Below are 27,467 nucleotides of genomic sequence, written 5' to 3'. Positions count from 1 at the left end.
TTAGCGAGTCAGAAAGCTCCGGGGTCACCTCCACTCCCTCCCTCTCACTTTTGAATCGGACCTCTGGTGGCAGTTCCTGGGAGAGCCAAGTGATGTCTCTATCAGCCTGTCAAAAAAAGAGATAGCCCGGGGCTCCACCAGGGTCCCCCCCCCGAGCCAATCAAAGTCTTCACAAAGCACAGATGGATGCTCTTTCACCACTGGGCTACTGCTGTGGGGAAGGAGGGGGGGCCGCTGTCCCATCAGACTCAACAACCCCCCCAACCTCAGATCAGCTCTGACTATGTTGATTTTATATTGTCAGCGATTTTTTTTTCCTCCTTCCTGCAATGAAATACAGCACTTAAATCTGCCACAAAAAGTGCATATATACGGAAATAATCTCAGATCAATTTAATCAAAATACTCACTGTCTGCATGTCAACAAGTGGATGCAATAATAAAAAGATACATTACTTTAAGTAAATAAATAATAATTTTAAAAAAAAGGATCATTTCCGAAGCAACTCTCGACAATCTCTTGCAATATAGTTGTTGGAAAACCACTGAAATTAGTGACAGACTGATGGAGATTTTCATGACATTTATTTCTTTTTAAATAACAGAGTATGGTATGAAAAGTTAGTTGCAGATTAAATACACTCTAAAAAGAGAATTGTTGAACAAACTTAAGTCTAAAAAGAGTATTGTTGACCAACTTCATTGAATTGCTGTGATAATACCCGATTGAATTCAGTTCATTAAAATAACTACAATAAGTTTAACTCCTGCGATTGGCTGGCAACAGTCCAGGGTGTACCCCGCCTACTGCCCAAATCCAGCTGTGATAGGCTCCAGCACCCCCCACGACCCTTGTGAGGAATAAGCAATAAAGAAAATGGATGGATGGATAAGTTTAACTTATTTACTCACATTTTCACTGAAGTAACCCCCTTCGCTCCCAGCTGTTTTACAAGATTTTGCGAGGTTCACAGAATATTGTGTTCTATTGCTATAAAAATATGGAACCTATCAAAAAAAAAAAAAGATTAGAGTCCCTTCTTTCATCAGGAAAAAAAAAAAAGTATATTTGTATCTGTTTCCATTTTGTAACCATTAGCATTATTCATTATTCACAAACCTGTTGTAAACACTGTCAAAAAGAGCTTGTTGCAACATGGCCCTGGCTGATCTCTTATACTCTGCTGCCACCTGCTGGCCGCTTTTTTGTAATAACCACCATTGCTTTAAGCGACCTCTTCATGTCAGAAGCTGTATCAAAGCCTGGCTTTATAAAAAATAAACATAAAAAAACGTATAAAATACATTTTTGGGAGTCAAGGACAAAGTATTAAAACATATTTATACGTTTTTGGTTTTAATGAACTCCAGTGATTAAATTTCATGACCTCATAATTAATTAAACTTAATATATTAACTTGGATTAACTTAATTCAATTGTGTGTTATCACCTGAAGTAATTCAATGAAGTTGGTCAACAAACCCCACCCCATAATTCTAACACGCTTTGGCTTTTAATGATATTAGTGCACGGATCAAGAGGAACACATTGACATAGTTTGTTTTCCATGAATTGTTATGTCCAGCATTAAATGTTTTTAAGTCTGACAAGACAAAAAAAAATAATAACAAAAAAGCCTATCTGAAGAAAGTACTAAGTCGTAGGCACTTTTTCTTTTTTTTGTTGTTTTTTTTTTACCTCCCGGCTGGTGATTGACGGGGCCGCGAGCTGCCCTCCTCCACTTCCTCCCCCCGCTGTCAGCCGGGGAGGCAAACACGCGGTCCAGAGGGCGACGTGAGGGGTGCGAGGGGTGCCGAGTCGGGGCGCTACGGTGGAGCTCGGGTGGCACCGGTGCGTTGTTTGTCAGGCGGACTGGCTCCAACCTCTGCTCCCTTACTTCTTCTTGCGTGGCAGGTTGTGGCCGGTGGGCGCTCTCAGTGCGCTGTAGTGCACCTGCAAAAACAAGCAGGAGTTCTTTAGCGGGAGGCAGGTAATCCGAGCTCAGCCGAGCGCACGGTAATGGCTCCCCTGAGGAGAAGCCGGTGCAGTGGGGAGAAAAAGCAAGGCGGGCTCGCAATGTAATGAATCTTTTTTTTTTTTTTTTTTTTTTAAACATGAGAGCAGAGGGGATTAATCACACATAGGAAGCATTAATGGAATCAGAGGTTTTGTACTACTACGAAGGCCTCATTCTGCAACCCAATCACAAACATCAACAGCTGAGATGACCTGCAAAGCTCCTGAAACTTTACTGTACATCCCGAAAGAAAACGAAACTCTAAAGTCCAAGTCTGAAAAGAATAATGCTCACACACTTTTTTTTTTTTCCCCTTGAAAAGATCATCAAACTTTTGATGCCAGGCTCCGCCCACAACGACATCATAAAATGCTTGGCAGATTCCTGCTTCTGATTGAGATTTATTTGGCGAGTAAACTGTTTAAAATTTTTTGCCCAAAATAGTTGCATCAAATAAAACAAAAACAAACAAACAAACAAACTAAAAAAAAAAACATCTTCTTTTTCCGTTTCGTGAAAATGTCGGGCTCATTTTTTTGTTTCTATTTCCATTGAATCATCAAAATGATCATGACACTGTGTTCCAAAAAATCTAAAAAAAAAATAAAAAAAAGAAAGAACAGAAATAAAAGGTAGTTTACTTAAATTATTAGAAGAATCTCCAGTGCAAGAATTTTTTTTTTTTTTTTTTTAGAAAAAAATGATTTGAAAATTATTAATAAAACCTCAACTGGAATTTAAAAGCATTCACTTGTGGCTGATTTCTGTTGGCAACTTACTCCATTTATGTGCAGCATATCAGGTAAATGCTGCTCCACCATGTTTGCTTTGAACCTGGGCTCTACTAATTAAACCTCTTGATCAATTTTGGGCAGACATTATGACAGGCATGTGCATCCAGTTTTGTGTCAGTGAAAGGGAAAATTCCAGGGTTTGACCTAGTATCCTTGAATTATTTTTTTTTTCCAATATTTGATATGAGGGTCATTCCACCTCAGATCATCTCTAAAAATAGTATTTTGAAGCCCCAGACCCCTAGTTAGTTTAAATATTTTGAGGTTTCCCTATGAAAAAGGGGGCTTGTCATTTATGCCTGCATGGCTCAGTGGTAGAGTGGTCCTCTCCCAACCCAGAGGTTGTGGTTTCGATCCCATGCCATTGTGACCACGTCGAGGGATCCTTGAACAAGATACTGAACCTCCAGTTGCGCCTGATGCTGCGTCATCAGTCGATGAATGGCAGTCGAACGTAAAGTGCTTCGAGGGCCTTGTAGGCAGAAATGCGCTGTATAAATGAAGTACCAGTAAAACAGTTTTTAAATTTCCTGGACAAAATACTGGAAGTGTCAAAGGATATTTAGAAACACTTTTACTGACTTTATGTTTATTTAAATCCTGGACCATAGAAATGGTTTGATTTTGTGCAAACATCTTCAATTCAGTACACATGTCAAATTACCCAAGACTCACTCAAGTTTTTCACATCCCTTCTTTCTAAAATTTCTCAAATCATTCTTGCTTGACACTCAAGGAGTACGATTGGGTGGCGTACACTTTTCAAGTGATCACGGGGTGCCGTGAAGAGGAGCGAGCTAAAAACATGCTAAAAAGTTGCTTTTGAAGCACGGCGGCAGGCAGGCGCTCAAACAAGGCGGCAAATCTGTTGAGTAAAAAGGTAAGGAAGCGTTATGCTAATTAGCCGGGCGGGCCACTATTAGAAACAGGAGACGGGAGTGTGGGAACAAAGTGGCAGCCTGGTGCATCACAACATGAAACTGCGCTCAGAACTGACAGATGCTTCTCATTTCCGCGTTGTCAGAAGTCTCGCGTTTGAGGACGACTTTGTAGATTGGCGCGGCCGCTAATTGCCAAGTCACATTTGCAAGAAGGACAGGAGTCCGTTTGCAGCCTTTGTGGTGCTTTTTGTTGCATCCGACGATTGTTCCAAGTCAACAAAAACAAAATATGCGCTTTCTTACACAGGGGTCTCCTGGGTATATGATGTTAAGGTTATTTCACCTCCCCCCCAAAGCAATAATAAAAGACACTTGGGATGAATCTTAAGAATGTTGGAGCTATTTCCAACATGTACTTTCTCTCAAAAAAAGTATTGTTTCCTTGTGTGTGCTATTTCAAAGCTGAAAAAAAAAATGTTGTATCCCGACGGGGGAGGAAGACGGACAAAAGGAGCCGGAATCAAAAATGCATCCGCCACCTTGTTTTGCCAACTCGGCCGTCCAAATCTCAAACGAGACAGGCTCCAGCGACATCACAGACGAGTTGGCCGTGTTGTTGCTGCGGGAGGACATCAAGGGTGAGAGAGTCTCGCCTGGATTCGCACTGTCAGGATTTTTTTCCCCCGGGGTTCGGCGAAGGGGTGAGCTACCTGGGAGATGAAGGGAGCGGCGTGGCACTTCATTTCCTAGCAGAGCAAATCTCGACTCCTTTACGGAAGCTTTGTGATGCCGACGTCAGTGACGCGTCAGTTGAGGTTAACGTGTCATCGCGTCACGCATTTATTGACCTCCATCACTCTGCAGAAGAGGGAATTTGCGAACTGACAGCAAAAATACTTCGTCATTGTACTAATTGCAATTTTTCCCAATTAATTTCAATGGTCATCAACTACACGCTGATTTTCTCTTTGCTGATTTCCTTCACCTCCATTTGTTGCTGAATTTTCTTCTCTCGCCATGACTCGCTTGTTATTTCAGCAGCACAATCCGGCTAAATTCATTGTGGCGGTCAATATTGTAATAATGTTTAACTCATTCAAACCCAAACACATACTACGTTTTTAGTACTTTGCCCTTCACTCCCCAAAATGTATTTATGTTCTTTTAATTGTGTTTTTATGCTAGAGCATACAGAAATCTTCTGACCTGAAGAGGTCACTTAAAGCATTGGTAGTTATTACAAAAAAAACGGCCATTAAGTGGCAGCAGAGTACAATAGCTCATGTTGCAACAAGCTCTTTTCCCCAGTGTTTTCAACAGGTTTGTGAATAGTGATGAAACTTAGCCTATATTCAAATGCTAAATGCTGCAAAACGGAAATAGAAACAGCCGACAGCAAGTGGCAAAATGGCCGCCCTTCAAGATGGACAAAAACGGCTGGATTTTGCTTCACAAGTCGTATTCCACAACTATAATGTTTAGACTAGTGAGGCCTTATATAACATGTTATTGACAAGAAATTTTTAAGGTTGACTCCCACTTAAAAATTAGATTAATTGTGCAATTTGAAAGTAGAATGTTAAGGCTTGAAACCTACTTGCAACTTGCACATACAGTATGTGACTTACTCCCTGAGGCCGCATAGCCTACCTGAATGTCAGTGCTCCTTGCCCAGACCCGACACATCTTAACATCTCCCCACTGAGGATAATTGGGCCAAATGGCCATTTTAAAAAGCCGTCGGTCCATTAATAATCAAACAAAGCCAGAAGATGCATTTCCGTCGCGCTTGGGAATTCTCGTACGGCAAATAATGCAAACGTTCTGTGCGAATCGGGTCCCTATTTTGTATGTAAAAATAAGGCCCTTTACCTTCTGAACGTCAGACGGCATCCTCTTGACGAAATCCAGCAGCTCGTTATTGTCGATTGCATACGGGTTGCGCAGCTTCTTGGTAAATTTGTGAATGCCTGTGAAAAAAGAAGAATGCGTTCATCAATGGATGACCATCATGCTTTGCTTCTGCCCACGATCTGGCGAGCTATCAAGTATACAGTTTACAACAGGGTTCATCAATTCCGGTCCTCGAGGTCCGGAGTCCTGCAGATTTGAGATCTTTCCGCCCACTAGCACGCCTGATTCATATAATCAGCTCATCAGCCTGTCTGGTAACAAGCTTGATCTTTAGTATCAGGTGTGTTGGTTGGCGAAAACTTCTAAAACCTGCAGGACTCCGGACCTCGAGGACCGGATTTGGTGACATAACATACAAAAAAGAAACAAATTTTTATGAAACAGAAATCGGTTGTGCAGTAAGGTTAATCAATACTTATTTCACCATTAATCTTGATGATTAATTTCATCCATCCATGCATTTTCTATACTGAATATAGTAGTGGACATATCGGGGATGCACCTAAAGGTTTAATATAATTTCAAACTCCGTTTATAACATCTGATTTAGAAAATGCCACGGAAGTGTGTGTGAACATAAACATGCAGCAAAATCAAACTAAGTTAAACTGACATACAATAATACAGTACATCCTTGACACTAGTTATTATTTTCCTATTCGACAGGGCTTTCGTACCATCTTGTTGCATCTTAGGACGGTGCAAAAAGAGAACAAAAATACTAGGGATGTGCAAGTATTAATACTAGGTATTGTTATTGGGTCAATACTCGGCCTTATTTCAATGTATTCGTACTCGAGACAACAGCAAATAGCATTGCCTGCCATCTTGTGGCTTTTATTTCTACCAGGAACAAGAAAATGGAACAATAGATAATTGTCATTAATTACGGGCAATTTTAAAGAAAAATGTGAGATGGGGTTATATATTTCTTTGGGTGGGGAGGGAATTTTACGTATTAAAAGTGCTAATGGTATCGACACTTGGTATCGGCATCATTGACTACTCAAGAGTTGACTACTCTTAAATCAATCTGAAAAATGTAACATTGAACATCCTTCAAAAAAAATACACAAATAGGTAATGCTTTCAGTGAATAGTTAGGGAAAGGTTCCACATAGAAATAAATATATAAATTAGAATAGATTTGACTGAATTGCTTCATTTTGGAAGGACCATCCAACTTCTGCCCCCTTTCAAGCGCAACTCCGCGAGACGCTACGTATCCAAATGAGTGAAAAACGCATCTCAGCGGTCTGGTAATGGGACTATTATACTGGCAGCTAGCGAGTGCCTCACCTCAACGTGCAGACAAAGAACCCCAGGACCTAAATACGTGCACGCAACTTGAAAGGCTTGCCTTGAAACCGCAGGGATGGAGGTTAACAGGGGAGGCAGAGAAGCGTCTGCGTGTTTTTTGTTTTTTTTTTGTTTGATACGATGTGGATTTTGGTATTGATTGCGTGGAAGGCTGCACGGAAACAGAGAGCGGCTGTGGGCTGGCGAGCTGGTGGAGGAGAGCCCGTGGAGGGCAACGCATCTCCCAGACCACTCAGATGACGGCCTGCGCTGTTTCGCCACACTGGATAATGAGAGGCCTTCAGACCGCCCAAGGATATGCTGTGTTATATACGGCTTCTGCAGCTCTCCTTTGTGTTCCCGACAAACCCGAGGCCTTTGCCTGCAACTGGGCTCCACCATCGCAGCCCACACGGAGCCCGGCGCACCCTCTGCGCACGTCTGATCTGGTTGCATGTGCAGAGGTGTACGGGAGACATCTTGAAAGGACTTCACTTCATTAAATGATGGGTGTAAAGTTAGGATGGGCAGTGAAATGTAGTAAATTGAGGGTGCCCAGAAGCTGCAGCTTGTAACCTTGCCAGCAAGCTGAATTCTTGCAGTATTTGTTCACAAATACAAATCTTGTACAGCTCCAGCTGATACGTTCTCAACCGAGCTATTTTTTATTATTTTTTTTAGCTCGGATCAGGCATTGTTTAGGGCTGCAATTAATTCTGTTCTCACAGAATTACTCACTGTTTCCTTGTTGAATGTTGAACAGCGAGAGGCGCGTCACACATTTTTATCTGGTAAATATCTTTGTGCTTTTTTTCTTTCTCCCTAAGACGACACCGAAGACGACATTTTCATTCATTGCTGTGATTGGCCAAGACAAACATGTACAAAATGCCGTATCGTCCAATCAGCTCGAGGTATTGTACAGCAAATCTCTCCCGAACGGATTTGCCGAGTGATGTTCCAAATTGATAATGCGAAGAACTCCCTTGAGTCAATCACAATCGTGAGCTTATTTGAGGATCTCCGAAAATAATTATTATCAGGGATGTTCGATACCATTTTTTGTTTTCAGACAGATAGCAGTACGTGTATGAGTTCTCAACTCTTGAGTAATCACCGATACTACTAATGCATAAAATTCCACTCCCAAAAAAAATGACTTAAAAAAAAAAAAAAAAAAAAAAAAAAAAAAAAAAAAGACCTACATAATCTAACATTTTTCCATAAAATTCAAAGAAATCAATCAATCAAACAACTCTTGGTTTCTATCTTCGGTAAACAAACCTCTCGTGAGGAGATTTCCTGAGCTCGTACGAGAATGATGCCTTCAGAAGCTTTGTTAAATTTGTAGAAATGACGTTTTTAATTTTGTGTAACCCTAACGGAAACCCAGCTCATGTGACATTTTCCATTCGACTTATCCCCAACAGCACAATTGTACTTACCCCATATGAGCACAATGTAGCGCAGTGGGATAAAATATAATAGCGATGTGGCTGCAAAGAGCACCAGGCAGGCCAAACACGACATGAACGGAACAGACCAGTTGAATAAGCTGCAAAAGAAGGAAATTGGCATCAAAATCTATTTGCTACATTTCTAACTAATGAGGTCAAATGTGGTAGAAAAACACATTTGCTTACTTCTTGGTCCGCTCCCCGACGTTTGCAAGTTCTTCCAAAACGTTCTGGACGGTCAACACGACTTCCTGAACCATGTGTATCTTCTCCATTATACCCTTTTTTCCAGATTCCTGAAATCACAAAACAAAAGCTGTGATGAGGTCAACTGTTTGGTCGTTGGGCTGCTTAGACGAGGACGAACGTGTGTCTACTCAGCTATTATGTGTGATTTGTCAATTGAGCGTGCATTTTAAGATGAAACCAAATTTGCTCTCAAATTTTTAATTCATTAAAAAATAGCCTACATGCACAGAGCACACATATATTTAATATATGAATAATCAAGACGCAGCTGAAAAGTAGTCAAAATGATCCACTTTGGAGAACTTCCATTGTGGCAGCCTGCGTGGGGTGCGTTCCAAAATATAGAAGTGTCCAGCTTGGTTCAATAACCCAAAATATCTTTACATTTCCTCCACATGCTTTACCCGTTGTCAAGATGTTGTTTACATTTAACGCATCCGCATCATAATTGAGTGTGGCAATGCAATAAGTCAACACGTGTGAGGTAGGAGGGAGTCGAATGCGGGGATGGAGGGTTTGTCTTTTTGATCACATCAAGGCACGGAATAAGGACGCGTGTGAAGCCTTCCAGAGGGAGAGGAGTGCGTCGAGATAACGCCGCCTAAAGAGGCCTGAAAAGGCTCACATCAAACGCAGGGAATAATGACAGGAATGATGACAGAGAGGAGGGAGGAGGGCGGTTGCCACGGAGGCTGGAGGATGTCTGCCGTATATGTTTACGATAGCAGACAAGTGCATTGACGTGGTCCAGGCGGGACGCCGCTATCACGGGTTCGCCCATGGGAACGCGCCGTCTGCAAAGCGGGGAGAGAAGGGAGAGACTCCCCGCTGGCAGGCCCGCAGGAAGAGAGCCATTCCCACACTAGCGCGTCCTCTCCCCCGCCGGGTGTCGGATCCTGGCTCCACACTGGAGGCCAAAAAAGGCAAAAATATGGCAAATATGCTTTGGTTGAGAGCAACATCTGCACGCCCGCATCAAGGGACTATCAGTGTTTGTACTTCAGTTTGGTACAGCGTGCACTTTTGAATTGGGAGGGGTACCAAACCACTACAGTGAACCCTTGACTAGAATGGCGAATATATTCCACACTCATGCGCAGAAGGTGAAAACACGGGAAATAGAGAGACCATAACATTATGTTTGTAGTTTATTTATTTATTTATTTATTTATTTATTATTTATTTATTTTTTGTTATTAATTCGGCCGCCTCTCCAAGTCTACATCTCATCACCATCGCTATCCTTTTTTTTTTTTTTTTTTTTTTTTTTACACTTCATTATTAATTATTCATTAAAGTTACTTCTTAAAATTACCTGTAAATAAATAATACGTTGGGATTTAATTTATGTCATCAGCCCGGTTCGCGTTTACAGAGAATAAAATCGGAACCGTAAAAATCATTTTCCCACATGTAAATAGCATCACGTTACAACATTAAAAAAAAAAAAAAAAAAAAAAAGTGTTAACAATAAAATAAAAATCACCTTGTGCAAGGTGACATACTGTGGTAATGTACGGAGTCCTAATTATTACACATTCTCTCTCTCTCTTTTTTTTTTTTTTTTAATTGATTGATGCATGGCTGCTTTTTGTCACGTTTTGTTACTCCTTGACATCCTTTATTGACAATGATGCTTGCAGTAAGTGTAGTTTATTTCCTGTTATGGAAGCAACGATTAGCAGCTCAGAAAACGAACTTTTCAGTTCCTTCAGTGGCAGACTTTTTACACTCTAGGCGCAGGAAGAAGACTCTTCAATTGCACTTAATATGGTAATCATATAGCATACAAAAAAAAATCACATTATACTTATGGGTAATATTTTCTATTTATTAAAACCACATGGTCTTTAACATTTTTCTTTATGCCGTTTGTAAATATCAATTAATTAGCTTTTTTTATTTTGATACCGCTTGTTCTTTTCAATGTTGTATATTATGTACATTATCATCTGCTGCTCTAACCAGTCTACGGGTCAATAAAGTCATTTTCTTCTGCACCAAGGAAGTGACCCAAACAAGTAGAGCTATAATGTATGAAATTCTATACACTGGACGTATATACTGTATATTAAGTGCAAAAATTCACAATACAAATATGGCAGGCAAGAATAAAGAGCGAAAGCATTGTCTTTCATATGTGAAAGAAAGAAAACAGACAAATAGATGTCCTCTGAAGTATAAATAAATAGGCGGCTCTCTGAAGATTATCATTATTCATTTCCTTTCGTGAAAAAAAAAATCATGAAATGCTCCATCTCCTTGGTGACAAGACATACTTTCCATTTCTTTCTTCCTTCAAATTTAAATAAAACAATTTGAAATGGACTGCACAAATCCTGAATGTCTACTGATTAGGAAAAGCTGCTAATAGCACAATCTCATCTCTCAGCTTAAGTTGTGAAAAAAAAAAAAAAAAATCTGTGATAATGGAAAACCAATATGATCACCTGAACAAAAGTAAACATAAGACGTTTGTGGTGGTGGTGGGAGGAAAGCTGGATTGGGCTAATTGGAAGAAGCGGTGGAAAGTAAGATCCTTGTCAAAGATGAGGCACACCAGAGGTGTCAAAAGTACTCACACTGTGTACTTGAGTAGAAGTACAAATCATTATGTAAAAAATGTAGAAATACTGATTCGCATCTACTGTCGAATGTATACAATATTAGCTGTGAAAACTGCTCACAATGAAAACAAAGGGGATTTTTCTCCCTCTTTTATTAAGTTAGATGGTCCTTGTGAATAAACATTTCTTACATGAGGTTAAAAAAATAAGGATCCTATTTTGACAAAGTGAGCAATAGAAAGTAAAGCTTTTCATACCACCACAATTCGGCTCCAATGTGTTGAGCAGGCAATGATTGTAACATCGCACGCTCCAAATGATGGCGCGGTGCACTCAAGGAGACCCGCCGGTGACTCTCGGTTGAGGAATGGAGCGACCCAGCAACGCCCCCTGGCCCAGTCTAGCACCCCAACAACAACCTCCTCTGCCCTCTCCCACCCCCTTTTCCCCCCTCAACTTCCCTCTGGGAGCAAGCGGAGCCCCGCACCAGCTCCCAGCCCGTTTCATCTTCCCCTGTTTAGCTCTATTGGGGATCTATGGACTGCTTTTTGCCTCTCCTGTTTCTTTGTGTTATGATTAAATAGCGTCTGTGTGCACAATTGATACCTAAGGCCAAAAGGGAAGTCACTTTGCCCACATATAATTTGTAAGCTGTTTCGTCCTACCCCTGAGGACAGATTTGTTCACAGGCCGAGATCTGTTGTGTATTATCCTGTTGTAACACGGCGTCGCCTTTCGGCTCTCTTTAACATCATGCCTTAGCGTTCCCGTACTTCGCATATTTCCCTCCTCGGGGGGGAAGAAGGGGGAATAAAAAACATATTTTGGTTGGTAATCACAACCTCCTTACGGGAGGGGGGGGGGTTGGAAGCCTTTCTTCGCATGTTAGCGGAGAGCCTTTGAAGGCGTCAAACTTAAAACTGATCACTCTTTAACCCCAAATATTTTAAAGGCAGACTTTGATAGGAGGCGTAAAAGCGACACGGGCTTGATCTCGCCGAGCGATATCGCGCTCAAGTGACAGCGCAGACCATAACACCGCTTTCAAATAAGCCACTTTAAATTAAAGCTGACAGCTTAAAACAAACACGGGCCGCTGCTTAATTAGTAAATGAAAGGAGATATTTCATTTTTCCCCTCTCGCAGTGTGCGAAAGGCCTTAGGAAGGCTCGCGGAAAGGGAATAAAAACATTTCAGAGAGCTTTAAGATGAGAGGGAGAAGCTCTTCGACTAAAACTACAAAGACCTTGATCAGAAGCGGAGGTTCAAGGTGAAGACAAATGTAATAAATATCTTCTGAAGCGTTGCTATTACATTAATTGCACTGCGTCAATCCTGTCACATAGCTATAAAAAAACATTTTAGTGCTATTTTCCGTTCACTTCTGTGTGTGTGTTTGCAGACATATCATGCGAGTTTCATCATCCTTGCAGACAGGATGTGCTGGTGTATGTTTTTTTTTCTTTTCTTTCTCTTTTTCTCCCCCATAGCCTGCGGTCATCGCAGCAGAATATATTGAGCGCATTATGGATATGAATGCCGGGCTTAGACGCGCAGCACAAGGGTCAGCGCTCGCAGGCTTTGCGTCGGGTCCGCACTTCATTGCCATAAAGCAATAATGCACATCGCTGTTAACTGTCCCTTCCTTACGCCAAACGGGGGGATGAGTGTAATTGAATGTGGTATTCCGTGGCATGAGGAGAAGTCGAATTTTTCAGGCTCCTTAAACATTTCCTGTTGTTTTAGTTTTCCTGCAGACAGTAATAAAGATGCTTTATGATTTTTCTCACCAAGTGAACAAGTGGAAGTGGCTCGTAAGCCCTTTGGGCAAAAACGCAAGTTTTTACAGCTACTTTGGGAGTAAATATCACCCGCTGCTATTCCATTTAGACAGTAATGACACAAGAGATCTAAATCAATCCACGGAATTTGCTTTACAAGGCCAGAAAATGTGAATATATGTGTTATAAAAAGGGTTGCGGGACCTTTGAGGATTTATTTAAGAGACGTTGAATACCGCAATAATGTCATTTGTAGAGGCTATGCAAGGAAAGATTTCTCGTTGTTGATAATGTGAACAGGCAGCATGGTGTAATAGTGGTTGGCTCGTCTGCCTCACAGTCGGCGGAAAATCTCACTTTTCTCCATTTTCCTCGCAAATTGTAAATATTTTCACTGTCCTGTGAAAAACACTTATGTCCACTTATGTCATTGCTTTACATTTTTATGTTTATGGGATGCAACTAAATGCAGAAATGCCCAAAACATAAATAAATAAACAAACAAAAGTATCGCGATACAGAGGATATGACACGTATCATGATACACATGTATCCTGATACGTATTCTGATATTTTACATTACTTTACATACATTTTTATGAAAACAGACATACGTATACACAAATGATATTTGGATTTTGCTGGATGGCACAAAGGTTTGCTTCTTTTAATGTTAGCAGCGCTTCCGGTTTACCGCCATCGACGTAACTGATTGAAATGTGTGCGTACTGCATAGCAAGGAGCAGCTATGGGTGCCAGGAAACTTTAAGACTGAAAGTGTAATATCGATTATGACGCCTCCATATTGACTGTGGTCATGCATTTCGGCAACAGAGACTCTCCACATTTCACTTTTTAACCGCATGTATTACCAGTAAAAACAATATTTTCATGATAATGTAATGGTACAGCTTGGCAGTGCCCAAAAAATTAATGAACCTTTCCATGTCAATAAATAAAAAACTTTCCTCAAGTCGCAGTCTGTCAGCATTCAAGGTAAACATTAAAAGATGCGCCTGGATTATTTATAAAACCTCGAGACGTAGCACCAAAACACATTATCCCGTAAAAAAATGTTTGCGCGAGACGAGATAAAATACCTTCTCGTCGTCCTCTTCATCCTCACCCATGCTCATGTTCACCTGGGAGAAAATAAAAGGGCAGAGAGAGATTCAAGTGAATGGGGCATTTGTGGAACGGGAGCATTTTTAACAAACACCTCGTAATGAAATTTCCTTTGAGTACATTCACCCCTATTGGGAGAGGCTTGTTTCCATAGAGACGGCATCATGAGGTGACCTCACACAAAAGGAAAAGGTGAAAGAGAACCTTCTTCACGCGAGCACCGTCACACCAAGGCAATCTCATTTCTCCGCAACGTAAACGCACAAAAAAAAGAAAAAAAAACAGGGGGTGAAGGAAAAAAAAAAAAACACATTTAATTTGGATGTTGTTGCCGATATCACTTTATATCAAGTCATCCCTGACCCGGCTGTGACATTGCCTGAGAACGGAGGCTTTTGTCATTGGCAGCCGGAGGGTTACGACAACTGGATGTGGAGGGTGAGCTCGGGTTTTAACATTGCCCAGGGACCTGCAACCGCAAACACACTGGCTGCTGATGGGGCATCACTTTGGGGAGGATGTGCGAGAGGGCCAGGCTTCTGGCAGGGGTGGGAGTCGGAAGTGTGAACAGCATTAACCTTCAGAGTCGTGTGTAGGGCAAACAGAAAGCCCATTGCGGTTCTCTACAGGATGGAGAACGCCAGCTTAAGAGTGTGCGATACAAAATGGACGGATGGATGTTTTGGGCTTGTCTGCATGATTGTAAACATTTAAATACAGCACATGCACATACAGCACATACTCGCCCTTGAAAGGAACGAGGGTGAAAGGGATGAGAATTATCCATTTCAAGGTTATTGATTAGCAAATTCAATGTTTCAGATAAGGTATGTTACTTTTTTATGAATAACTGTTCAGATGGATGGATCATGCATCTTGAGTAAAAGATGTGTTTAACACTTTTTTTTCGAAAGCTTACCCGTCATTATTTACGTGTATGGAGGAAGTTCTAAATTTGATTGTATTGTACACACAAATACAAGCACGAACATATCAAGTTATCACCTACACATCACAGTTTTGTGCTTATGCACCGTTCGTGAATGAGGCCCATTGACTTGGCTGGTCTAAAATCATTTCACTTAATGGGCCTGACGAAGTTCTTTGTTATTTTTGCTGGGTGTTTTGGGTCGTGATCTTGCTGCGTGGTAAATGTTTTCTCAATCAGTTTTGCTGCATTGTTCTTGAAATTGGCAGACAAAATGCTTTTTGTAGAGTTCCGAGTTCATTTCGGAGCAGTTCATTTCTTTCGTCAAACTTTAGCCCTTCAATCACCTTGGAAAAGGTTCGAAAAGCAGATTTTTAAAAACTTTTCTCGGTTCCTTTTTTTGTGGCAAATTCTGCTTTAGGTGTCTTTTATAGGTCATATTAAAATGGCCTCTCCTTTCTCAACATAAAATCTTAACGTTGATGGCACATTTGTACATGGTTTCAATGTGCATCCTACTTTCTTTTCGTGCTTTCTCTCCCTCGGTCGACTTTGTCTAACACCCTGCGGGCTTAATTTGAACTTGTTGCACTCCATTTTTCTGTTTGGAATTACCGACAACCCACACATGAGACTGACACTTTCCCTACCCACACTTTAACTATAATTCAAATAAATTATGTCAAACTGCCCACTTTTCGAATCGTACGCCAGCACTGAAAGATACTGCTGGTATTAAGCCTAAAGACAGACTTGTAATAATATGTAAATCACAGATTGTGTAGGTTTCAGTGTCTTCATAGTGCTGGGTTACTTATGCAAACTGAAGCGTCAATTTCACTCACCAGGTCCGGGTTGGAGCTGCCGTTTTTGCCACGGAGCTGCAAGTAGTTCCAGCCGATGAGCAGGAGCAGGAAGAGGGGAAACATGAAGAGCTCCCAGTTCCACACTGTCACCAGGAAGATCTGAGGAGACAGGACAGGACAGGCTAAATGTGATACAGCTCATCACAGTCAAGCATCTTCAAAATCCCCGTGTGTGCACCGAAAACAAAATCTAAAATTGATTTAAGCGCATTTTAAATCTCTCGAAAAAGCCTTTTGAGAGTTTGGCAACGGATTATGTCTGAAAACTCAAGGGACAACTTTTTAATACGTCCAAATCCTATTTATACACACGGAGATAGCGCTGTGTTGGCATAGAGCACTCTTGCTGAACAGAAAGTATGACGGATAGGCGCGGTATGCCGTCTTTCTTAACCAGCACGTCAAATCCTCTTAGAGTCAGAGACGCCGCGAAGCTCTGACGAGGCACATCTGGCAACCGGGGGAGCATTTGCAGCGTTTACCCCCTCGGCTGCGATGATGTTGACCCCCGGTAGAAATAAGGCGGATCATGCTGAATGCGTAATCTCTTATAATTCTGTAAAGAAGTAATGCACGAAACGCCGCTGCATTTCACAGCGGCGTGCTAATTGGATGGTTGCTTTTAAAGCCACTTAGTGGCAGTCGAATGAGTCTGCCTATAACCCAAATCATCGAGAACGTGTGAAAAGGATTTTACCAGCTGCTTGACAAGGAGGAGGAGGGAAAAATGTCCCGGATATTAAGTTGAAGTCTATGTAAGCAGGACTACGCTGTGTATATGTATTAATTTAGTTTTTTTTTTTTTTTTTTTTTTTTTTTTGTTAAAATGGGGTACAGGCATATTGACAAAAGTGACCTTCAGTCAAGCCAAAGTTAAGAAAGACCCGACTGTCAGATGGAAGGTGCACGACCAAGGTTGACTACATCACCCGCAAGGGGAGATCTTACAATTACAAGTTACAATTTACCTGTATATAAACAAACTCTGCAAATGCCAATCTCATGCACGACCATTGAGTCAATTCCTGCTTCAAGCACCCCCCTGATTGTAATGGGAATGAGGGGAGCCGCTTCCATTGGCCAGGAGTCGGCTGTGTTCCATCCCACAAAAGTGCAAAATGCCTTATTCTATCTGCACTAGTCAAGCAAAATACCAAAATAAAAGAAACTCCACCCATGCACACAGTTAGCCTGCGCTTTGCGCTGGGCCCGAAGATAGGCCCCTTCGAGTCTTCAAGGAACCTAACATGCATGTTTTTGTCATGTGAGCCAATAAAAAAAAAAACATCTTCAATAAAAGTTAGCCAAACAGGTGTAAACAACAACAACAAAAAAAGTGTTACACTTTAGAGCGAGTACATTTTGACCTTGCAATGACGGCTTGAACCCGCACCCACGGTACGCTAGCGCCTTAAAGCTAGAAGATAACAACAGGCTGAAAAGAGCTGCAGGCTGCTTGGAGAGGGAACAATATGTTGGCATTAAAGCCCGAGACAGGACGTGAAACACGGAGAGAGAGAGAGCGAGAAAGAGCTCGGGGCCTCGGTATAGCGGGGCCTGCAAACAACAGACTGCTTGTGTCACAGCCACAACGCGCGGCGCGTGTACACGTCGGCTCCCGGGGGCCAGTCTACCTAGTGCCGCACCAGGACGCAGGGAACAGTGAGTAATGCAGACAAACGCCCCCGAGCCTCTTCACTGCACCACTTAGTATCCTTGACAGAGCAGTAGGTGAGCTGAGAAGACTACAGTAAACCGCCGCTATTCGCAGAGGGGACCGAGGAGTGCTGCAAATTGTAAAAACAAAACAAAAAAAGAACCGCAAGTAATTAAGAACACAACTGTTTGTATCAATAGTTTCAACCAGTAATGGTGGTGAGTGATTCACTGTTTAAGTACAGTACAGTACAGTTGATTTCTGATTCAGATTACTTTATTGATTTATTGATCCAGTTGCAACCTATCATCCAATAACAATGAAAACAACAATGACCGACCCATGTTTCTTAGATGAAAAATAAAAATAAAAAATAAAACAAGGACGGGAGAGGAGGAAAACATGGTTGAAGCTCTGCTACTTTAAGGGAGGCACAGCATGAACTTGGGAAAAAAAAAAGAACCTGGGGAAAAAAATAAAATAAAAATAGTATGTAGCTAACAATCTGTGCATCATGATGAATTTATTGTGGCTCCATCTGGTATGTGCGACTTGGCATGCAGTATAGTGTAGTCATTCAGACAACAAATCAAAAAGAATTTCACTCAAATACAATAAATGACCCAGTCTTCTGCAGTAAGATTAGTTGTTTTTCACAGAGGATCAAGAATATATACCTGTTGAGTATTGTTATCGTTACGTTTAAAGGGTATCTAAGTTATTATATAGTTGCTAAAATGCTTCACACTCATATGAACTTTAAGTGAACTACTTTGCACCCATTTTTTTTAGATGAACTGTACCAGACAGTGTGGCTGTGTTTAAAATGAGTCACACAGTCTGAGGCAGAAGCGAAAACGAGAACTTTCATCGCTAATGGATCGTCACATGCTTACTTGCAACACACTTACATCCAAGCAGACAGTATGTTAATCTAAGAAAATGCAGCGTTGCACTATTGCGCTTTCCCCACCCCTTAGTAGTGAAACGCCATTTTTTTGTAACCGGATAGGGAACAATCCCAAATAAAAAGAGAGGAAGCAAGAGAATCAGAGCATCTTTGCCAGTTTGTAACTGACAACTCTGCTCTCCTCACTGCAGTAAAAACTAAAAGTCTTGTCTTCTGATCCTTGTTTCTGAGTGTTCAATATGTTTTGGTGTGTAAACCTAACAGTTTTATTGTCTATCTGCATGTGTTGAAGCACTGATAGTTCAAATATCCACTCCTTAAAATGTACAAACGCCATCTATAGTGTTTATATGTTTAGTATTAAGCTAATGGACTCAAAGGCAAAGTTATGTGGCTGTTTGAAATATTAAACAAATTATTTTGTTACTTGTTGTGAACTAAGCTAAGTTGAGTTAACAGCCACCATAAAGTGCCCATCTCCATTTTTTTTCTCTCAAATCAAAGCAAAACATAAAAATAAAAAATAAAATGTCTGAACGACCTTTCGTATCTTGAGTCTTGTTGCTTGTATCTCCAGGCACCTGTGTAGGTGAATTTGCAACAAGGCGGGGGGTTCACTGAACAACGGGTTTCACAAATAGACAATATGCTGCTGTTATTCTTTTAATAGCTCATTTGCATTACAGCGACAAACTAGCACAAGTGGGGGGTAAAAGGGAAAAAAAAAGGTAAACAATGAATATGCATGAGGGCTCTGTTATGAATAACCTGCGTCATGTGTTGTCACCTCAGCTCCCGTGAGACGCTTCCAGAGCAATGCTCACCCCCCAGAGGAATTCAGCTGGCTGGCCGACTGGTAGCTTGTCATATTCCCCCCGTATTCCCATTATAGAAATAAAAAAAAGGGGTGGGGAGGGGGTGATGGGAGGAAGAGAAAAGTGACACGGGCCCAGCAGGAATGTCGCACCTCCTTGCTCACGCCTGGCGAAAGCTGCCGTATTAGCCACTAAAAGTCTAATTGCTCGGCCTCCGTCTTCCCGCGCGAGTCAACAGAGGAGGCCAATTCATTTCCGCCGAAGGGGGGGGAGAAATCTGTCACAGGTATTCATAATCGCCCACTAATGCAAATTTCTGCTCGCTACGTTCCGGCTCAGCGGACAAGATAAAAGCCTACAGGAAGACAATGCCTGGTGTCGGGAGAAAAGTGAGCGCCTAAATGAGGGTATAAACCAAAACTGTCAGACAGATCGCCTCCATTCCTCTCTCACTGGTGTGTTCTGCCTTTACAAGATTTCTTTGGGATGAAGAGTGAAACATCTGGGTGGTTAAAAAAAAAAAAATCAGGTGTTGTTGTCAAGTATCCCAAAGTAATGAGCAGAGGCAGGAATGTACTCTCCCCTCTGCTCAATGTCTCCTCACATCCTCCAGAGTCCCCCCCCACTAGAAAGGAGACGAGACTAATTCCCCCCAACTAAGTGGCTTGTGTTTTATTAGCAAGTGGTTGAGTGATTAAAGGACGCATTGGACAAAGTGCAACTGTAAATCTGTATAAAAATAATCTGTGTTTTAATTGCCGTCAAAGACGAGCGGAGGCGCTTTTCTACTTCTCCTTCCCCACCTTCGTTCCATCAACAAATTACACGCGGTGAGCAAAACCTCGACCTTCTGAAACATGGCAAATGCATTTTAGGCGATAGACAAAACAAAACAAGGCGATGACAAACAATGTAGGTGAGCATGCGGCACAAGTTTAACACAGGGATAGGTAAAGTATGGCTCACGGGCCACACATGGCCAATCCCTCCGATTAGTCGACCCACCAAACATTTACATTATCAAGGGTCCTGTAATATATTTTAAATTCTTTTATCGATTTCCCACCCAGATTGGTCAATTGTAATGTATTTATCTCATGAAATTATTGGTTATTGATTTACTGTAAATCATAAAATCATAATAACTGAACCATAAGTAATGAGCTGAAACATTATGAGAAAAAAAGTTCTCACAATATCACAACACTCCATGAAAAATATCAGAATATTATAAGAAAAAAAAAATGCAATTTTATGAGAATAGAGCTGCAATATTGAGACAATGTTATTTCACAAATACAGTTTTACACGTACTGCGTTCATTTATTTCATTAATTTTAGCTTCATAAATTATACTATAATAAAGTTTACTTTAAATGGTAATTAGAAAATGTGAATTATTTACTTTATTAAGAATTGTAATTATGATTAAATGATGATTAAATTATGCATCAATGTAAATATTGGTGAACAATTTAATTGTAAATAAGTAAATTATATATATATATATATATATATATATATATATATATATATATATATATATATATATATATATATATATATATATATATATATAATTGATACATAAATAATAATTAAAATAATTCAAAATAAAATAACCATAAACTCACAATGGGCTAAATAAATAAATAAATAACTTTTTTATTTTATTTTTATTTTTTTTAAGAAAAATCATTACTGTCTATATTATTGTATTATTATTCAAATAAACACTTGGGCATTTACATATTGGAAATAAAACAATACGTAAGAAACAAGAAAAAAGGAAATAAAACAATACATACATTTGTATTTAATTTATTAAAATTTGCTTAATTATTTAGAATGAAATGAATGATACATCATACAATTTAAAAATGTGAATGAATTGTTATTATAACTACTTTGTACCCGCACTTAATCAATTATTTATTTTTAACCTCATCTATGAGTCAACTGACCCGCTGAAGTTTGCCTACCTGGGCTAACAAATGACTTATTTGACGTAAACAAGTGTTAGTGTATAAATTAGGGAGGCACGTTGCGACCTTATAGCTGTAAAATAACTGCATGATTCCAAGCGGGGGGGCCCAGGAAGGAGAAGAAACGATCTATTCATAAAACAATTAGCACATAGAGGAGCTTTTACTATGATAGAGATGCACTCTCCTCAGCCACCTGTAAGCGATGGGAAAACAGGGCAAGCAAATCTGCCAGCAGGGTTAAGAACAGCCTGACAGAGTTATTTTATAGCACCATTAATATGATTCCACTAAATGTAGCACGCAGACAGACCACCACCCTTTGCTTGGCCGCACAGAATTGGGCACCTAATAATAAAGCACTCAGCGATTAAAAGTGTGAATAAAAAGAACTTAAAGCTGAGCAAGCACGGCGGCTCCGGTGCCACCCACGCTCTCCCGGGAGGGAGCGTGGAGGATAGAAGATCAACAAAAGGGACAAAGACATCCCGCAAAAGAGTTTCTGACATCCTGTATATTGATTAACAAGAGGAAGAGGCAGGGGGGGTGGCCACCAGTTTAGCCACGCTATGCGAGTGACTGGCAGGCGTAGCAGCAGATTGGCAAATGCTTCCCTTACAAGATGGACTCCAAAATGCCCCCACCTTTTCGCCGTTCGCCATTTATGAATTCACATACTTGCCTTTTATTTCTGTGTAATCCAATTGCTTTAAAAAAATAAAAAAATAAATAAATAAAAAATTAGATGCTAAGATGACACCACAAAACTCTGACAAATAGGAAAGTAGTAATTGGTGAGAGGGAAGTTTTTTTTTTGGTTTCTTTTTTTAGGGGGGTGTCAATTACGTTGTTTTTTTGTTTTTTTCCCCCCCACAACAAGGCTCTCTCTCTATCCCACGAAAATAGCAGCAAATATCATTACTATTAACATCATAGTTTCATAACCACTATCAACAGTCATATTTTATGCCGTGGCGTCTTTTACAAATTTTGAAAGACCATTTTGTTGTAAATATGTGGCAGCATGGTGTACTGGTGGTTAGTACGTTCACCTCATAGTTGTGATGTTCCGTTCTAAAATATGTAAAGTATGTCAGATTAATAATTGTTCATAGGAGCACTATGGTTAGCATGTGTGCCTTAAAGTCTGTGGATACGGATTCAAATTTCTATTGAAGGGGTCTGCAGCCTTTTTGACACTAGGGATGTAACAATATCCAAACGTCACGATACGATATCGCAATATGAAGCTCATGATATGATAATTATCAAGAGTATTATCAATATTATGGGGAGTTTTGGCGATATTTAAAAAATGTCACAATATTGTAAAAAAAAAAAAAAAAAAAAAAAAAGAGCTCATATTAAAAATAAAAGCACAATATTGTGCTTTTGTACATAGCATCAAGGTTATGTTGTTGTTGTTATTATTATTATTATTATTATTATTATTATTATTATTATTATTATTATTATTATTTTTATTTTTATGGTGTTGTTAATGCACGCACACATTGACTTCCTCCACACATTGACTTGCTTCACAGGCATATTACATTCCCCTCCATCTGACAATTAGTGTAGATTTTAAACATAGAAGGGCCAAAACATCCCTAATGAAAATTAAATTGCACTAAAAAACTAGCCACCAGAGGGTGCTAGAAAAATCAACCTAACTTTTTTAACAGATGTGTTGCATTTTAAATATCGTGAACATGACGACGACGATATTTTTGCAGTTTTAATATCACGATATCGCGCTTATCGTTACATCCCTACTAAGAAACACTTCTTCATGACTGATTACTGTGGATGTCACATGACCAAACCCAGAAAACAGGGGAGCCGTGATTTGTCATCACCTGAGCCTTTAGGCACTGTGATGTCAGTGGCAAAATGGCCGCCCCTACGATGGGTGGGTTTTTCTGATTAATTCATATTCCACAAATGCAATATTAATCAGAATGCCATGTTTATAGTAGTCGGGGCACATGGAAAATATTATTGCAAAGAAATTTTTCAACTTGATTCCCCCTTTAAGTAATGGTTGATTACAACTTCATAATTATTAACAAAAACATTTAAAAATAATGAACAATGAAGTAGTATGTTCTTATTAAAAGAATTAACTTTCTTCATCTGAAAATCACAGATGCCGTCTTAAAACAATCGCTTAAGTCGTTTATTCAGATTTTTCAGGAAACACAAAAAAACGAACCATTTGCATTATGAGGAGATTTAGGCAAAAAAAAATAAAAAAATAAAAAATGCTGCCAAAAAAATGACTTAGGTAATTATTTTCCATGACCTCAAAACTTTGCTCACAATCTCCAGTCAAACTTTAGAAATGATGTTTAAAGGCTCAATATGTCTCTGCGGTGTAATGATGAATTAACACGATCGGAAAAACCCGATGAATGGTTATTGAAACCGAGGGCCGGTTGCTGGGGAGCGTCGGGGCTCTCAAGCAGCTGTAAACGCAGAGCAATGAGACATGTAATGTGTGTTGAGCTCGGGCCAGTGCGGGGACAGGCTTTCGGATGGGGGGGTAGAGCGGGAGGGGGTGTCGGCAGGCGGAGGAAGCGCAGATAAGATTTCTCTTCGGGGCACGAGGAGAGTGTGTGTGTGTGCGTGTGTGTGGGCAGCCGCGGCGCTCTGAACAAATTATTTCTGAATAAATATTTCACATACGCTCAGCTCAAGTTGTATCGACTGAGGAGGAGGAAGAGTAGGAGGAGGAAGGGAAACATATAGTAGAGTGGCTGCCTGGTGAGAGTATGAAAAACGGGGGGGAACGCTTCTTTTCAGGTAGAGGTCAGTTGCACTTAGAGTGCAATTACATTTACAAGTAATGAATGGACGAGTAATTGAATGTTGGTTTTCGGTAAACTGCTAATGTTGGTAGCATCCATTGACTGCATTCATTTGCATTCAAGATATCTGTAGGATTAAGCGCAGGTTGATTGGTCATGCCTGGAAAGTGAGGCACAAGGATGTCGTCATAGAAAGGAAACTGTTGTTGTCATACCATCACAGACACTACATTCGTGTAGCAAGAAAGCTAAGGCAATACCCCACATATCAAAGGGATACTTCACTTATTTAGCCCATTATAGCAATAAAAAGTTAATATTTTGCCTATAATAAATTTTATATTTTCATTATTTTTCACGTACAATTAGTACTTTTAAAAACACATTTTGCAACTTGCCGTCGACTGAAAATGACATCACAAGGGCTCAGGTAACCAATCACAGCTCACCTGTTTTCTAGGTTTGGTCATGTGACATTCACAAGCTGACCCTTGTGATATCATTTTCAGACGTCAGCAAGTTGCAAAGTGTGTTTTTAAAGGTACTAATTGTACATGAAAAATAATGAAAATATAAAATTGATTATAGGCAAAATATTCATGTTTGACTGCCAAAAATGGCTAAATAAGTAAAGTATCCCTTCAAAATAATGATATCAAGGATTAAGCAGGTGGTGCACGAGTCAAAGAATTTTGTGCGTTTGTCATTCGTTGGCAGTCGGGACACACTTCTGTTATCGTAAATTTATGACTGACTTGAGGAGAAAAAAAAAAAACTGAAACTAAATTTAGCAGTGATCAGTCATTGTCACTTACTTCAAGGCAATTAAAAATAAACCAATTTGTCCGACTTGTGCGGAGTAGATAAGAAAATGCTGGTAAGGACGTCTGCACAGTCTCTCCATCGACAAGCAAAGCATTAGCATGTGCTCCTAAGGGCTAGATCTGGACGTCATCCCCCCCCCCACGACCTCCCCACCGCTCACCCTCCCTGCCTGTCTGACACATGCCAGGGCCACAGCAGCACCAGTGCGAGGGAGGCCGGTCAGCAGGGGGCCCCGTAGTGCCTGTCAGCGGCGGCAACGCTGACCCCGCACTCGGGCGCCGGCCACTAGTGTTTAATCCGTGTCGGGTGCGTTAACACTGAGTGACCTCCTGGGTGACAGATCTGCCATGTGAGCCTTTTCCCCATAACCCAAAGGGTGGGGGCGGGGGAATGGCATGGACTCGCTGTCAGCTCCACTCACACATACGTTAACATGCCAGGGCGTAGAGCCCCCCCCCTACCCCCCCACCTCCTCTTCCCATACTGGGGCGAGGGGTGGGTCAGCGCCTCAAGCGCCTGGGGTGAGATGTCCACTGTGGCCAGTAAGGTGGCGAGTAAGTCATTAAAATACGACACACACGGTGGGGTTAAACACAGAGCATTCCTCCGTGAGGAGGAACTTGTAATAAATATTTGAGGGGGAAAAAAAAAAAAAACTAGCGAGAGAACCATGGGCTTCAGTTTTTGTATAATTCTAAAATAAATCGTTCACTGTATATTTATATTTAGCTTTGTGGAGTTTTTATTTTATTTATTTCTGTCGTCCCAGCATTCAGTCAACAGCTGAAAAGTGCGACTGTGGTTCGTTCTACTTTTCCACATGTGAGGGCATGACAATATGTAAATATAATGTAAAAACCCATAACATAGTAGGGCTGGGTCTAAAAATCGATATATCGATATCGAATCGATATTCCTTTTCATAGCCCAATTTCGATTCATAAAACCATGAATTCATATTTTTAATACAGCCCCCCCCCCCCCCGTAAATTAATGTGCCAAATAGGGCCCGACCGATTAATCAGCCGCCGATTATAATCGGCTGATTATTGGCCTTCAAACATCAGCCAAAACAATCGGCCAATTGAGCTAAATGGCCGATTATTTCCCCCTTAAAACGTCATCGAAGAAAAGCGAAAGTTTCCGACGCTGTGAAAGTACCCTGAATGCACCATTTTGCTTGAGTAGCATTAGCAACTAGCACATGTGTAGCGTATGCTATATTGGTTATTCTGTTGTCCCAAAGTGTCCTTTAAGCTGTTTAATGTCACCGCAGTTGGAGTTAACTGAGTTAAAACTAAACACAACGTTAAGAATTACATCCACTGTATATTCAAATTCAAAACACGCTTTGTTTTTAAAACAATCGCTAGCCTAGCGCCAACAGGAAGTTAGCAAATGCTAACGGGAAGTTAGCATCGACCTCGGGAGTGTTTTTCCTTCAAACAACGAATCGATTCGGGCGCTTCTGAATTAAATCGAGTCGATTTTGGAAATCTGAATCGATCCCCAGCCCTAATAACATAAAAGATTGCTTCAATTTAAAAAAAAAAAACTACAAAAAAAAACTAAACAAAAAAAAAACATTGGTCAGAAGACCGCACTTTTGTGCCTTTTTTTGGTGTTGAGTTTGGTTTATTAAAAGGACAGTGTACAGTAACATTAAAAAGATGGCTGCACCAGATTTAGCAATATGCTAATTTCCATCTGTAGTCAGTTCTTAACATGCTTATTAATGTCATAATAACTACTAACTTGGTAGAAAAGTATACTTAAAAAAACGATTACTTAATATTCATTAATTTAAAAAAAAAATGTCTTGGTATAAAAAAAAAAAAAAAAAAAAAAAAAAACTTGGCCCAAACACAATGCCTATTAATCTCTGTAGTTGTGATTCCTAACCATCAGGTGTGCCGCTGGAAATGATCATTTTTCACTTTAATAGTCTGAAAATGTACTACAAATAATGTATTTGTGTTCATCGATCTATGCCAGTGATGTATATTGACAGGCCGTAACAATTAAATGCCCATCCACTAGATGGCGACAGCACAATTGACCTGTGCATCCACCTGTTGTCATTCATACAACAGAATAATAACTTTGTGCCCAACTACACTGAACCAGAAGTCGGTAAATTATGATGCGATCATGACTTCAATTTAAACACATTTGGTGACATTTTTTGTTTGTTCGTGTGTTGTGAGATTTTCCTAGTGCAAAAAACGTGCCTTAGATCAATAAAGGCTGGGAAACTGGCGTAAATAACCACCTGGAGCCACTCTGTGAGGAAATATGTTATCGTGAGACTGATTTAATATGATGAATTAGACTTTTAGAAGCCACAACGAGTGAAATGTGAGTCCTCATCATGTTCACGGCCATAATGAACAGAAAAGTTGCTCGAATAAAGAAGGCTGCGTTTCAAGGTTGCACATGGCATTCATTCGACCTCAAGAGCTGTCGCCCGACACCATGGTCGTAATACCGCTTTAAATCGGCAACCGCTGCCGGCGTATTGTTTAATAATTAATAAATGAGGGACTCCAAACGGCGTGAATGAACACACTTCACCGTCACGGC

General features: G+C 40.5%; 1 protein-coding gene across 4 annotated transcripts in view; it reads right to left on the bottom strand.

The window, feature by feature from the left end:
- Window positions 1–566: 566 nt before the first annotated feature.
- The window catches only part of LOC144016225 (multiple C2 and transmembrane domain-containing protein 2-like), a 49,571-nt gene continuing 22,670 nt past the window's right edge, over window positions 567–27,467 (bottom strand). For all 4 annotated transcript variants that reach the window (XM_077517076.1, XM_077517077.1, XM_077517078.1 and 1 more), the window contains 6 exons: window positions 15,859–15,978; window positions 14,061–14,102; window positions 8,550–8,659; window positions 8,352–8,461; window positions 5,566–5,663; window positions 567–1,954 (listed from right to left, as the gene is read on the bottom strand). In XM_077517076.1, the coding sequence (XP_077373202.1) occupies window positions 1,895–1,954; window positions 5,566–5,663; window positions 8,352–8,461; window positions 8,550–8,659; window positions 14,061–14,102; window positions 15,859–15,978 (540 nt within the window). In that variant the 3' untranslated portion in view covers window positions 567–1,894. The remainder of the gene's footprint in view (window positions 1,955–5,565; window positions 5,664–8,351; window positions 8,462–8,549; window positions 8,660–14,060; window positions 14,103–15,858; window positions 15,979–27,467) is intronic.

The sequence above is a fragment of the Festucalex cinctus genome, chromosome 3, assembly GCF_051991245.1.
Source record: "Festucalex cinctus isolate MCC-2025b chromosome 3, RoL_Fcin_1.0, whole genome shotgun sequence".
Taxonomy (NCBI): domain Eukaryota; kingdom Metazoa; phylum Chordata; class Actinopteri; order Syngnathiformes; family Syngnathidae; genus Festucalex; species Festucalex cinctus.
This window is presented reverse-complemented; position numbering and strand designations above follow the sequence as displayed.